We start from the raw sequence: 15,735 nt of genomic DNA, 5'->3' as shown, positions 1-15,735 counted from the left end.
CATTCATTCATCTTCCGGAGACTCACTTTCACTATAACCATAGTTACTAACCTAAACATAAACTAAACTAAACCTAAAACTAAATCTGACCTTAACTTAAACCCAAACCTTACCCTAACTTAACCAAACTTAGCCTTAAAACATGTCTTTACCTTAAAATATAACGATTAATGTTATTAGGACTTGCTTTTTGTCCCAATAATGTGACACACACACACTCACACACTCACACACACACACTCACACACACACACACACACTCACACACACACTCACACACGTTGTAGAACAGGTGCACATACCTATGCAGAGCTGTTGTATGTATGTTGCTGTATTGTAATGTGTCGGGTGTGTGTGTTGTGTATGTGTGTGTGTGTGTGTGTGTGTGTGTGTGTGTGTGTGTGTGTGTGTGTGTGTGTGTGTGTGTGTGTGTGTGTGTGTGTGTGTGTGTCTGAGTGAGAGAGAGATGGGGGAGATGCAGGGGAGGGAGGGGGGGCGATCTGTTGCTGTGCACGAGCACCAGCCTCCTCCCCTCCGTGGCGGTGCGCGCTCCCGCCGGCCCACTCGTGCTGCTGTGGTCCAGCGGTCATATGATCGGGAGTTCGAACCCCCGCACCACAGACACCGACAGCCCGGCTGCACACAGGCGGAGGAACCGGGGCTTGGACACGGTCACAGAAGTGCGAGGACTCGGTCCACCGGTGTCAGCCCGAGCCCCAGCTCCCTCCTGCGGGACAGAAGTTTCTCAAACTCCGCGGAGAGTCGCCCAGCGGAGGAGGGAGAACCAGGGGCCCCAGCGCACCAGATTAACCCGAGGGACAGTGCACTTCCCCCGGGGGCTGAGCTCTGAGTTCCATCCGCCGGTTGAGCGGTGGTGGTGGGATCCCACACCCCGGGCTCCAAGCATCGCATCGGGGCGTTTCTAACCCTCTTTCCTCCCCCTCTCTCCTCAAACCAAACTCAAACATTTATTTTCACCACCCTAACTTTCTCCCACCTGTCTGGGTGAGCTACCCCGCGGACGAGGAAGCCATGGTCGGGGAGACAGAGGTGAAGGAGAGACCCAAGTCCAACCCGGACTATCTCATGCAGCTGATGAACGACCGGAAGGTGATGAGCTCGCTGCCCAACTTCAGCGGCATCTTCACGCATCTGGAGCGGCTGCTGGACGAAGGTAAGCCCGGTCCTCCTGCTCCGGGAGAGACCCCCAGCACCTCCACACCACAGAGGGAGTCGAGACTTATCAAATGATCATTAAAAAAATAACAGTAATTTACTTTAATGACTCACTGTGATGCTGATTCCATCTTTATATAAAATAAATAAAGTAGTGATAAAGTTTTTTTTATTTGAAGGTTCACTTCCTAAAGCTGAGGCTGTAAATTCACAATCAATAATAAAAAAAAGTTAATTGGATTTCCACATTGCCTTAAGTCACTATTGTAATTTATTGAGATTGAGAGCAGCAATCTCTGTCTCTCTCTCTCTCTCTCACACACACACACACACTAAAAGACCTTCCCTCTCCCTCTCTCACTCCCTCTCTGTCTCCATCACACACACACACACACACACACAGACACACACACGCAGTCAGTTGGTGATGGGAACAAACAGACAGTTGTTAGTCTTTCCCAGTGACCTAATGCGCAGGCTCATGTGAAGCTGCAGCCCATCCCCGAGCAGGAACGAGAGCGTGTCGCTGTGTAAAGTATGTGACCCCAGGCTCCTCCTCCAATAAGTCACCCTGCACTTGTTGATATCTAATATATTTCTTTTGAGAACAGCTTTTTGAAATCACACAGTCCCCCACCTCCTCTTCCCGTCCTTCTTCTTCAAAAGGCCACATGTGTCCTCCTCTGTGAATGTCCCTTCCCAGCTTCCTGGCTGCAGGCCCCGGGTGAGGAAGGCCCTGTTGTCGCCTGTGTTGTTGCACATCAGGATCCTGACTTTGTGCGTCTGTGACAAGTCGTCCCGTGACGCAAGCGAGGTCTGCTCCTGCACCGGACGACCTCTGCAGCCTGACAAATAGATCGACTTAAAAAAGCGTCTCTCCGGGGTCGTGTTCACGCCGACGACTCGCCCTCACACACGATAACGTGACGCCCAGGGTCAGGGCGCCGTGGCGAGCGAGCGCCCGGCCTCCAGCGCCCGGTTGTGTCTCCACGGCTGAGTTATGTGGACGAGCCACTCGGGCAGAAGGGCCAGAGAGAAAGTTTGTGCAGGGGAAGTAATAAGAAAGGCCGCCACTCACACATATTGTTAGGGTGCGTGTTTGTTTGGCCTATAAATAAACCTATGACAGGTTCAAGTGTGAAGATAAGGCCCGGCTACAGCCCCCCCCCCCCATTATCTTTCACCTCCTCTCCTCCAGTCTCTTGTTCTTCTTTCACTTCTCGTTTTCCTCCAGCGACTCGCTGTCTGTTCCAGCTGCAAAGACAAAAACCCTGCTTGCATGTGCAGATTCTTTTGTGTTTGTGTGCATGTGTGTGTGTGTGTGTGTGTGTTTTATTTAATAGCCACTTTCCGCATGTTCACAGGTCAGAAGAGGTTATTAGAGGATCTTCGTCGTCACTGTAGCCGCGGCTGTAATTATAGCGTGCTACTGTAGTTATTATGGTCAGACTTATCACTCTGAGCAGGGAGACGTGGCTGTCAGCGAGCTGAGGTCAGATGATATTTGTGCCTCAAGCCAGTTATTCTCTTCAGTGTGTGTGTGTGTGTGTGTGTGCGTGCGTGTTGGAGTTGAAACCCGGCCGTCGGCGTGTGAGTGCGTGTGTCGCGTTTGTGTTTGTGGTGGTGCAGTAGTCAGTTATTATTGTGCTAGCGTGTCATTACAAAGGCATCAGAGGTTAGCATCGGTCATTGAGACAACCCTAAACAAACACACACGGGCAGACGGCGTCTCGGGTTGTGATGGCGCTCCTGCATCGAACCCCCCGGCCAGAAATATGACCTTTTAAGAAACTGAACTCAATGACAAAAATCAGCTAATTAAAATGATGAAACCGGGGGAAGCAAACTTTACTCATTAATCTAAAACTACTCTGATTAGTTCTGATTATTATTGGGTGTTTCCGTGCTTTCTAGACCTGCAACGATTTATCAATTAATTAATCAGGAAAAATTGTTTAACAGCTAATCATATGAATCACGATTCTCCTGCGTGAGCGTTTCCCTTTTTCTGTTTTTAGTGTTTCCTCAAAATAAGACATTAGAAGACGGCTTCTCGGACTAACTTCCACTTCTGGCACTTTTTACAGACCTGTTGATTAATGATTTATCGTCGATAATAAAAAATAAGGCCAAATGCGCTCGGTGACATTTCTGTCTGGCGGTTGAATAACTGTCCCACTGCACCACAACTTCATAAACACCGGTGGGTGGAGGAGTAGGTCACCGTGACACCCCCACCACAAACATGTATGTTATTCACTCACGTAATTTACAGTGTGACGGCTGGAGAAGTAAATAAAAAGAGAGATATTACCGGTAATAAACGAGCCCTGGTGGCAAAGCGTTCGCTGCTTAGATTCTACACGCCGGTGCAGAATGCCTGAGCCTGTCTCACTGTCTCATTTGGAGCCTCCTGTAATTCCGGTGACAGTGAGTCATCGTCCCTTAAAAAACGGATGGTGTAAAGAAATGTGAAACGTCCCCACAGGTCCCCCCCCCCCCCCCGTGGACGTTTTTTTGGACGTCCTCATGTCGATGTGCTCAACTTTTTTTTCTTCTTTCTTCCTAGAAATCGGCCGGGTACGCAAGGACATGTACAACGACACGCTGAACGGAGGCATGTTCAACGGCCGGGACATGGAGGAGCTGCCCGAAGCCATCGGGCCCGTGGCTCAGCTGCAGGAGAAGCTCTACGTGCCGGTGAAGGAGTACCCCGACGTGAGTGAACAAATCCCTGACCTCTGACCTTTCCCAAGAGTTGCTGTTTACTTTTCTCCCTGGTCGTTACTTTTTATCTCCTCTTGGCTTCAGAAAAGTCAGAGTCCCACTTTTAATCCCAGGCCCCTTTTATCTAAAAGCTGCTTTCACTCTCGAGAACGTCTGTGATCACACCCCATTATGTCATCGAGACTTAGGGTCCATATTCCCGACGTGTCCACATTAACAACAAGGGAACAGTCTATTACATAAATAACACCATGAAACCATAATTTTCCTATACACTTCCACCATTTTTGTGTTCAAATTAAAGAAATCCGATATAATGTGTTATTTTGTGAGTTTTACAAAGTGTTCACAAGGTGGATTTTGACAGATGAGCCCTTTCAACCTGTGTCCAGACCTTATGCTAAGCTAAGATATTAGCTTCCTATTTCCTATAAAGTATCATCTTCTCATTTAACCAAATATGAGATTAATCACATTTAAACAAATTTCAAACTTCTCCTTTGTGGTTTTCTGTCGTTTTACTCTTTGACTGGTTTCCACTCAGCGTGTGGTTGAGACCGGTCGCCCATCAGACCGAACAACATCTGCAATGTTTGTCAAAGTCACTTGTGCTTTAAATTGATCGCACTTCGAGACGCGTTTCAACTCGGCAGGATCAATGACGTTTTACCAAGTTTCATTTCAAAACGCAATATTTTCACTTCAATTTCTCAAAATGTGAGAAAACCTAGCAGCAAATGTACATTTTAAATATTTAAAAGAGTTTTGAAAAGTTGGTTAAGTTTATTCACTGCCAACATTGAGTCAAGTGTGATGACGAGAGTTCAGCGTCCGGCTCACGCCAAGTACAGTTAAGCGCTTCGTTACTATGGAAGAGTTGCGTTGATCCACGTTGAACGGCTCACATGACCTTCTACGTGCATCAGCTCGCCAATCACCGAATACAATGACAGGCTGTCCTCACTCACATGACAGGAGACTAACAGGACACCGCACGAGCACACACACGAGCACAGAGAAACACACACACACACACATACTGCAGTGCGCTGGAAAACTGTTGAGATCAGGGTTAAATTTAGAGAGCAGTTCCTCTATCTGGGTTTGTGTGTGTGTGTGTTGTTCGGGAGTCGAGGGTCAGACCCGGAGTGTGGCGCAACTCCGACACAAGAAGTGAACATCGGGTTAAACTCGGTTGAGGATTAAAGGAGGAAGGTGCTGAACAAATGTTATGAGAGGAGTGTATGACGGAGACAAGGAGTGTGGTAAAAAATAACACACACACACACACACACAGAGGGGCAGCTGTCTAGTTAATCACTCAGTCTTAGTGACAGATAAGGTTAAGAGAACGTCGCTGTCCTGTCATACCACCGGCACCAGCCAGCACCCATATTATGAGCTATTTCTGTCTCTCTTCGTAACACACACACACACACACACACACACACACACACACACACACATCACTTCAAAGCCTCACAGCCCATGTAATCATACACACACATTGTCAAACCCGTATCGTCTCTCCTCACCTCTGTTTATTTCTAATGAGTGTGTTTTGCTCCTTTTTTCGTGCAGTTCAACTTCGTCGGGAGGATCCTGGGCCCAAGAGGACTCACGGCCAAACAACTGGAGGCAGAGACCGGATGCAAGATTATGGTGCGAGGGAAGGGCTCCATGAGAGACAAGAAGAAGGTACACACGCCAGAATCACACACACACACACACACAGAAACACACAAGAGTCATGCTAATACCTTATCATTGTCTGGTTGAGACAGCTCTCTTTGTACGGCTCTCTTTAAGCAGCAAGAACGTCTCTTGTAAGTTCACATTTATTCGGTTAAAAGTTTGTCATAGATTTGAAATGTTCTCAGTGTTTAGAAAGAGTTTTTCCGATACAGATACCAGCATCTGAAATGCCTCAGATACGGCTGAAACTTCCAGGTCAGGCATCAGCGAGTACGGGAATCTCGAACTAGTTTGATACAACGTCACAGATAAAACTGCAATTGTCTTTAACCCATTTACAACATTTCACGCTGCTGAGTCCCACGAGTAACACAAGGGCATCGTGTGCTATACTTCAGTTTTGAGCTATTTAAAAGAAGTCCTTCTTGTTTATTTATTTGTGTTCTTGGTATCAACCGATATGCAAAGTCCAGGAATCAGAATCAGGAAGAGAACAATGGTATCGGAACATCTCTAGAATTAGATGCAGCTTAGCTCAGTTCAAAGATTGTAATCAGAGGATCAGAGAGTTACGTCTCGTCCATATTCCCGACGTGTCCACATTAACAACAAGGGAACAGTCTATTACATAAATAACACCATGAAACCATAATTTTTCTTCCACACTTCCACCATTTTTGTGTTCAAATTAAAGAAATCCGATATAATGTGTTATTTTGTGAGTTTAACAAAGTGTTCACGAGGTGGATTTTGACAGATGAGCCCTTTCAACCTGTGTCCAGACCTTATGCTAAGCTAAGATATTAGCTTAAAGTTTCCTATAAAGTATCATCTTCTCATCTAACTATCACCAAGAAAGAGATTAATCACATTTAAACAAATTTCAAACTATTCCTTTCGATAGTTCTTAATCTTTTTACTCTTTAACTGGTTTCCACTCAGCGTGTGGTTGAGACCGGTCGTCCCTCAGACTGGTCAACATCTGCAATGTTTGTCAAAGTCACATGTGCTTTAAATCGATCGTACGTTGAGACGCGTTTCAACTCGTCAGCAACAAAAAAAAAGAAATAAAAGAGGACACGACGTCCGGAAGCATTTGAGACTTTCAGCATGAATAGAATTCAATGGGAGTCGGCAGCCTGGCAAAGATCAGTTCAGACCCAATAACTGTCAGAGCAGTTCACAGGTTTCAAATAAAAACCTCTCTATCTATCTATCTGTCTATCTATCTATCTATCTATCTATCTATCTATCTATCTATCTATCTATCTATCTATCTATCTATCTATCTATCTATCTATCTATCTATCTATCTATCTATCTATCTATCTATCTATCTATCTATCTATCTATCTATCTATCTATCTATCTATCTATCTATCTATCTATCTATCTATCTATCTATCTATCTATCTATCTATCTATCTATCTATCTACCTATCTAACTACTATATATCTATCTGTCTGTCTATCTATCTATCTATCTATCTATCTATCTATCTATCTATCTATCTATCTATCTATCTATCTATCTATCTATCTATCTATCTATCTATCTATCTATCTATCTATCTATCTATCTATCTATCTATCTATCTATCTATCTATCTATCTATCTATCTAACTACTATCTATCTATCTATCTATCTATCTATCTATCTATCTATCTATCTATCTATCTATCTATCTATCTATCTATCTATCTATCTATCTATCTATCTATCTATCTATCTATCTATCTATCTATCTATCTATCTATCTATCTATCAGTCTATCAACTGTCTCTCTTTCTCTTTCTTTTTCTTTTTCTCGTCCTCCATTTCTCTATCTCTCGCTCTCTCTCCTTCTTTCTATCTATCTATCCGTCCTTGGTCAACATTGAGTTTTTGGTTCTCAGTTTTTCCTCCTGTCCCGGTGTTCTGTCCATCTGTCCTCCCTTCCTCTCCCCTGGTGTCCGCTGTTGGACGGAGTCTTCTCAAGCTTTCCAAACGGCAGGTGGAGCAAGTCCAGCATTCCTCCACCCCCCCATCTCTCTCTCTCTCTGTCTCTCTCTCTGTCTCTCTCTCTCTCTCTCTCTCTCTCTCTTGCTCTCTCTCTCTCTCTCCTTCCTTCCCTCTCTCTCTCTCTCTGTTTCTCCAGAACATTCCCTACCCCGCACGCCCCTCAGAGACACACACAGACACACACAGAGACAGAGAGGAAGGAAAACAGAGACACAGTGGGAGGCGAGAGGGGGAGAAGAGAGATGTTGACTTTCAGGGTTCTTCAAAATGTTATAGTACATCTCACTTGACAAAACACCCACAAACCTCCAGCACACCACGCTGAGGTGGAGGGATTCATAACAGGCTCCGAATGACAGTTGTTTTCATTAGAGATTAATGTATTGATCTCTTTTTTTTGCATATGTGGCAGCTCTGTACTCCCACTTGAAGGATAAGTTAAGGAAAATTTTTCAATTTGCTTTCTTGTTGAAGACTGCGATGAGAGGATCAATGCCGCTCACGCTCTTTACTGTTGAATAGGAAGCTACAGTCCAGCAGATGGTTAGCTTAGCTTAGCATGAAGAGTCAATGCGACAGGTCAAGAAGAAGTTTCGGCAACGTGAAGGTCAGGAAATGCAGGAACAGAACTAGCTCATAAGACCCACTGTCGAACCAAGGTGGAAAAGTGAAAAATTAAAAAACAATCATCGTAAACAGGAAGTCGTTCCTAGTTTTGAAGTCTCGAGTTTAACATTACGTCCGGCACCATCTTGGTTTTGTCTTTTAAACCAGAAGTAATCAAGCTACACGCCCACCTACACCTGCCACCTGCACCCATTGGAGGGTACTAGCTGTCAATCACACAGTATCCATGCCCCAATGCATGCAGGGATTTTTATCATAGACTTCTATAGAAATTTACTTATTTTTGCAACAAGTGGAGTCGCCCTCTGATGGTCATTTGAGAGAATACGGGTTTCAATAACTTCCGAGTTGGCTTCACTTTCTGTTCTGGACTCGAGAGTCTACGTCCATTTTTATGTACAGTCTGGCAACAAATATACAAAAATAGAAGTGAGTGAAAATTGTAGAAATGCTGACCACGCCCGTTTCTTTTCAATCATCTGAAAAGCAGCTCTGAAGAAGCAAACTTGCATCTTTAGTCCCCAGTTTGTCATATTCATCCTTTATTTTTGTACGAATCAAATTAACAAGATGTAATATGTGGATTAGTGACGTTTAGAGATGTATAGCCAGGAGAGCTATTTCCAGTGTAGCTTTTAAGCTAGGCTAAGCTAAGGTAGCCTCCCGGTCTCCTGCCTGGTCATCGATCAGAACAAAACCACGGCCACCATCTTATTTTAGCCATGTTAGGAATGTTAGAATTTACTAATTAACCCTAATAAATATTAGTGGCTGACAACACAAATAGATCACTGTCACAAGTTCTCACAGTCTGAATGGACTCTTTTCAGATCGCTTAATTTGTCTGATGAACTTTTAAAAAGACAACTCAATATAACAGTGACCTGAAACAGAGAGAAGCAGCGAAACCAGCTCCTATTAGAGTTTGTACTTTTAAAGTGAAAGTTATTTTAAACATCAAATCGCAAATGGGATAACAAGGACCTGTTTCTTCATTCGAATAAAAGGAAAGAAGTGTCAGTAGTTCATAGTTTTACTTGATGGTTACTTACAAAACAACTATTTCATTATAATGCTGACATTGACATTGAATGAATAAATATGAATTGATGAATATATAAATCCCTCCGGTGTTAGTTTTGATAGAAAGAATCTCAGTGCAGAACCTTCAGTAAACCCGTGTAAGCACTGAAGAGCACCACGGGGTTTTTTCAAGAGTGCGATGATGCTTTTCAAAGCTGCGTTACACAACCTTGAGACTTGTGAGTCTGTGTGTGTGTTTGTGTGTGTGTGTCTTTTTGAGGCCGATCCAAGAGCCGAGCCAAAGGAGAAGAAAAGCGAAATCCTGTTTCAGTCATGGGCCGAGGCTGCGTGCTGCATTCAAAGTCGAGCTGCTTTTGAAACTGTTTGTGCGTTTCAGGAGGAGATGAACCGAGGGAAGCCCAACTGGGAGCACCTGAGCGAGGACCTCCACGTCCTGATCACAGTGGAGGACACACACAACCGGGCCAAGATCAAGCTCCAGCGGGCCATCACCGAGGTCAAGAAACTTCTTGTGCCCGCTGTGAGTATCTGTCCAAAAAACAAACCCCCTATCCCAACAACAGCGTCGGATATCACGGGCCGGACTGATGGAAAAGCTGTGTGTGACTGGATGAGGGTTCACTGTGTTGGTATGCATGGAAGGGGGAAGGGGATCATCGGTCCAAAAAAAGTGTGTGTGTGTGTTTGTGTCCTTTTTGTGTTTTTGTGTGTGTGTGTCTCTGTGTGTATGAGAGTGAGTATGTGTAAGGAGTTAGGGTAATTAGGGTACACACATAAAGGGGTTTCCATGGTAACCCCGGGATGTTTGAAAGGCTGAGGGAATGAATGGAGAGTCTGTTCACTCGTTCTCCCCACTCCATCACTCCTTTCACTTGTTCACAACTCACTTCATTCCCAACTACTGGCTACAGTACTCCTTTTTCTCTCCGTTTTTTTTTTTTTTTTTTTTTTGTCTTGTTGTCCACACAAGAGGACATTTTGATTGCGCTCCTCAACATTTCTCACATTCTCCGGGCCCACCTACCTCCCCCCTCCACAGCCACACATACATACATGAAAACATAATGACGATTTGAAAATGGCCATATAGACGACCCCAGCGCTCTCAACATTACCCCCCCGAGTGACACACAAGCACAATAGCACATATTTTGAAATCACAAGACTATTCTCTCCTTTTTTCCTCCGCATTATTTCCAACAATAGAAACAGACTGAAAGGATCAGCAGGGTGATTTCTATTGCAGCAATCAGCCGTCACTTCCCGCTTCAATCACAACCTCGGCCCTGGTTGTAGGAAGTGACTGCAGGCAATCAGGAGCTTGAACCCCCCTGTTAATCTATGTTTGTGCATGTGAGAGTGTGTGTGTGTGTGTGGCGCTGCTAAAGTTAATGATGTGTGTTAGTTTAACCCGAACGACCTTGCTCACCAACTGTAAATCAGTCAAGCTTCTCACCAAGCTGTAACAGGAGCTAAGAAGCTAACGTGTGTGACACCGAATACGTCCCGTGTGGTGGAGCGGCCGCGGCCAAGGTCGGCTCAACTCCACTGCAGACGTCTACAAAAGAAAGAAAAGAAAAACCTCCTTTCCCTTTTGAAATCATCTAAAATCTAATCATACTTATTTCCAGTGTATTGTGTCGTGGGATGAGAGAGTGAGTGAGTTGCTTCCAGCGGCTGAATGACCGTCCCTGTGCTGCTGTGCTTGCTTGTGTTGGTGCAGGCTGAGGGGGAGGACAACCTGAAGAAGATGCAGTTGATGGAGCTCGCCATTCTCAACGGAACCTACAGAGACGCCAATGTCAAAATGCGTAAGGATGACATCACAGTTAGCATGTGTAGGAGGGTCTGTGGGTGACAAAGGAGGGCTCTCGGTACAGGAGTCCACTGTATACACGAACAATGCCTCTGTTTCCTTTGTTAAATAGACTGTTTGTCCTCTCCTCTTCTTCCCTGTCCGTCGCTCTGTGTGCGCTCGCGTGTGGGGGCGTGTGCATACTTGCGATATCGCATGTTCTTGCGCCGCGCAGCCACCGCAGCCTTCCAACTAGGGAACCCTCAGGCGCCTCGGATCATCACAGGCCCGACGCCCGGCCTGCCTCAAGGCATGCGCAACCCCACCCCCGTCAACACACAGACCCTCATGCCCCTGCTCCGTCAGATCCAGAGCTCCGCCCTCGTGCCGGGAGGCAATCAGCACCCGGCGCTGGTGCAGCAAGGGCCCGAGTCCGGAATCATCTACACGCCCTACGACTACCCCTACACACTCACGCCCTCCATATTGGAATACCCGATGGACTCAACTGGAGTATTAGGTATGTCACCTCAAAAGTCCATCACTGTCATAAGTAGTCAATGGATGTATTGTGAGAACTGGATACTGAGCCCCAGAAGTGACTCGTAAAAAATGTGCTTTTCGACTTTTAATCTTCACGGTTTGAATCGTCAATCACTCGTAATGGATCACAATCATTTGTTGCTTCCGTGAACACGATTTGCGCCTCAGTTACATATATTTTACCTTTTAAAACCACTGATCTGCATTAATTTTGTGGCAGATTTGTGCGAATAACTAGCAATTATTTTCTCTCTCCTTCTATCTCAGGACGTTACATCTATTTCCAACACAACAGGTTGGTGTTGACTTGAATATTTTTGAACAAAGTACATTTAAAGAGACTTTTATCGCAGTGTTACAGAAAGTTAAAGATAACCCAACCTGGATCTGTCCTCTGATCTGGATCCAGAATAGACTTTAATGCATTCTTACCTGATTACATCTTCCTCTAAGTTTAACTGTAATGCGTCCTGTAGTTTTTGTTTAATCCTGCTGACAAACAAACAACGATTAGAAAACATTGGCTTTACCCAACGAAACTTAACTCAAACCTAGACTGTAAAACGTATATGACCAGCGCTCGAGGCGTCGGCTGTGATTTTTATCGATGGAACAAACTGGTCGCTGTATCCAGTTCTCGTGATACATCCACGGCTCATACTGCTGGATGCTGAAGCTCATTGCTGGGCTAACAGTCTCTTCTCCCTGTGTTTTTGCAGGTATGGCTTTCCCAACCAAAGGCTAAGCGATAGCAACCCTTCCTAGCACACACACGGACTGGCTTGCAGAGAGAGACCCCCCCCACACACTCAAAAAAGAAACCATGCTTGTCCCGCAGAGCAAAGGCTCAGATTTGCTCGTACTTTTAGAACGACAGGTTCCTCGACAGTCATTCAGTAGTCAAGTGTCCATTCCTGTTAATTTCCTCTTTGTATTAGCAGACTAGTGTTGTGGTGTGACAGCTACTTAACGTTTTTTAATAGTCCAGCTTCCGCTTATAATTTTAACACATTTTAGTGAACCCGTAGATATTTTAGCGCTGCTGTTTGTGATTTAATATATGTTAAAGCTTATTTTGATCACAGAACTATAGAGTGACTTTACTTACAGCCGATGTTGAATCTACTAGTGAAGCTTAGTCAGAGATTAGCGGTTTGGATTAATATTTTCTTTTAGGTAAAACAGAAGACCACAAAACAACGAAGAACAAAAATTCCGTCTCTTATAATCGAGACGTCTTTATTTTTGCTAATTTTTTCACCTTCAGCCTTGAACACTTTGTAAATTCCTGGTTTCACTGATGTTGGTGCCATGGGTGGACTTGTTTGATGTCTTTCTGATGAGTAACCGTCTGTGTTCTGTTTTGGCGATGTCAATGGCTGTTAGCAGGTGCCATGACCACTAAGGTACGACGCCACGACAAGAGAATCCATCCTTACCAAAGGGTAGTGACCACAGACAGAGGTTAGTTAGCTCACCAGCCACTTTATGTGTATGTGTACTCGTGTGTGTGTGTGTGTGCGTGTGTGTTAGCGTGTGTGCATGCAGACCAATGGACCAATTTCAGTTTACATGTGTCTGTAATACGGCATGCCATAAAAAAAAAAGATATAACTGTATCCGATGAAAATGGTCACGCGCTGAAGCAGCTTCGGTGTAAAATGTGAAACAGTGTTTGTTGCAGTGGAGGTGAAGTGAGTGAGCAGATTGGGAGGAACCATGTTAGAGGTCACAGCTGCAGCGGTTATCTGTGCTCGCCTGGTAGATAAACTGGACGGCTCGCACGCCGGGACCCTCTCAATTAGAATGGATCGCTCCGTTCATGTGACTCGGTCCTCGTGACTCCGGATTTGGAGTCCTCTCTCGGAAACTTTTTTTTTTTTTTCTACCTTTTTGTTGTTGTTTATCTCCTCATTACTACTTTTTATCCCTACGAATACTGTGGGAAGTTTTATTTATACCCAATTCATTCCAGTAGACTTCCACAAATGTTTTTGTTTTTTAATTATTATTATGAATTAAATCCTGTGTTTTGCCCAATGACTATATGACACTTAAAGTAACAGTGATTGTCTTGTTCTGAAGGTCGTTCAATTCAACATGATCTTCGGTTTTTACTACTAAAACACAGCGTGTGATAACTACTGAAGTCTGTGTTACAAGCTCTTTTGTATGAGATACTGTTGTTTGTGGTCTTATCAGTCGCCCACTGGACTTGATCATTGGGGCTGTTTACATCTTTCATATATTTCCTAGCCAGAGTGGTGCTGTTACCATGTATTTAGCTGCAAAATAAATTTGTATATAGGGATTTTAAGGATTTAAGTGCTTATATGAAGCTTATGGAACAAGATCGCTTGGAAATACTTGTAGTATTTTTTTTAGGTTTTTTTAGTTTGTACATTTTTTTTTATTTTTGTTTGTATGGTATGCTTTTTATAGATGAAGTGTCTCCATGTAAACTTCAAACTTTATTCAAAGTGTGTAGCTACTACTGTTTTAGTCACCGCGACGGTGGCAGTGAAGGCAGTGTTATACTCTGTGTATTTAAGACGAGGCGACCTTCTCGATTCTCGCGCCCTCGTGACTGTTTTATGCAATAGAAATGGACTAGCTAGCTACAATGTGTGTGTGTGCGTGTGTGCGAGCGGTGGCGCTCCTGTTGTACACAATGGACAAAAAACACTAAAAGGCAATAAAGATGACTATTGAAGAAAAAAACCTCTAAAGAAAACCAAAGCCTCTAAATTCTTGTAGCTAGTCTGTCTACTGTTAAATTGTCTTTCTAAAATCACCATCTCTTAACCTCTCATCGCTGTCTCTTACGGCGCCTCTTCGCTGACTCTAGCCATTAGCCGCTCTTCTAATACCTCATGGCAAACTGATCAAACCATAATCAATAATCAGTTGCTGTTAATCACCAAGATCTTACGCCCCCCCCCCTTCTTCCCGCTAAACAATACCTCCACTTGTCAGTAAGCCAAAGTATTTCTGAGGCCCAGACACTTTTCTTTGGACGTAAAAGGTCATTCTCTCACCCACACGGAACCATGCTGTCTCCCTCTCTGTCCATGGTTTCACTGTCTGTCTGTGCTAGACGTAGCCCAGCTAGCGTGAGTAGTGTCACTATAGCAGCGGTCTCGGCAGAGGCGGAGTCTCTTAACCTTTCAAACGCCTTCATGAGCCCGCGCTCGCCGCAAACCGCCCATTCCTCACATCAACACCTGAGCTGATGTGAGTCCCTTGAATGGTTGCGCCGGCTCATGAAGGTGATTGCGGCTCTTATGTAATCCCCCCCCCCCATGCTGTGTGACTGCCGTAGATCTGCCTTGTTGTCATCCTGACGCCACTAGCTGACACTAATCTCTCTTCTATCTTTTTTCTTTTTATGTCCCCTTTTATGTGCCCTTTTGTTTCCTTTCCATGTCTTGTCCGTCTCTGTCTGTCTAACTCTAGCTGCCACGGCAACTAACCCATGACCCCTTGACCTTCTGACATTTCCGCCCACTGATGACCCGCCCATCTCTGCCTGCTGGCGCGCTCATTGGCCCGCGGCCCCCACCACTCCCTCAGCTCAGCCAACCAGAGGCCGGCACATTGGGAACAGCCCGGCTGCTACTGCCTTAACCGACCAACCAGACGACAGCGATCATGGGAATAAACCGCAGGACCACGCCCATCACCAAGTCCTAACTTAAACTTTACCAAATGTGCCTTCCTTAAGAAACTCCAAAGCCAGTCGATGAATTTTTTTATATAAAAGGTTAAAACCCAAGTCTCTGCCATCAGTCGACTTTATAGAAGACGGGTCCTCAACTTGTGAAGGACCATTAAACTAAACCTGAGTTGTGCCAAACTGTCCGTGAGCTCCCCGACCTTCAGTCCATGTCAGGCAATAATAATGACTCTATTAATAACTATACTGATAATTATCGTAATTGTACTTATCCAACAACCCCCCCTCTATAAACACTAAACTGAAGGAGACATGTGAAGTCTCTTTCCTCAGCAGGAATCTCTCCCAACACTTTTTTACACTTATAGCTTGTTTCTTTTCGGCCCAACGTGCATTAAATGATGATTGGTGTTGAAATGGTTCATATATATTAACAAGCTTTCCCTTTT

At 44.6% G+C, this 15,735-nt stretch overlaps 1 protein-coding gene across 3 annotated transcripts; it reads left to right on the top strand.

Moving 5' to 3' along the window:
- The first annotated feature begins 631 nt into the window (after positions 1-631).
- qki2 (QKI, KH domain containing, RNA binding 2) lies at positions 632-15,241 on the top strand. Of its 3 annotated transcripts, none has more exons than XM_061094970.1 (9): positions 632-1,174; positions 3,746-3,894; positions 5,485-5,601; positions 9,649-9,792; positions 10,996-11,083; positions 11,303-11,587; positions 12,306-12,329; positions 13,000-13,074; positions 15,067-15,241. In XM_061094970.1, exons 1-9 carry the CDS (start codon positions 1,033-1,035, stop codon positions 15,087-15,089), a joined length of 1,047 nt encoding a protein of 348 aa, XP_060950953.1. In that variant the 5' UTR covers positions 632-1,032; the 3' UTR covers positions 15,090-15,241. The 3 variants fall into 3 exon arrangements, with proteins under 3 accessions (XP_060950953.1, XP_060950952.1, XP_060950954.1); XM_061094969.1 differs by having other exon boundaries at positions 12,997-13,074; XM_061094971.1 differs by lacking the exons at positions 12,306-12,329; positions 15,067-15,241 and having other exon boundaries at positions 12,330-13,060.
- The last annotated feature ends 494 nt before the right edge of the window (positions 15,242-15,735 follow it).

This window comes from Limanda limanda, chromosome 21 (assembly GCF_963576545.1).
Source record: "Limanda limanda chromosome 21, fLimLim1.1, whole genome shotgun sequence".
In the NCBI taxonomy this organism is placed as follows: Eukaryota; Metazoa; Chordata; class Actinopteri; order Pleuronectiformes; family Pleuronectidae; genus Limanda; species Limanda limanda.
The sequence above is the reverse complement of the archived record's forward strand: the minus strand, read 5'-3'. Positions and strand labels throughout refer to the sequence as shown.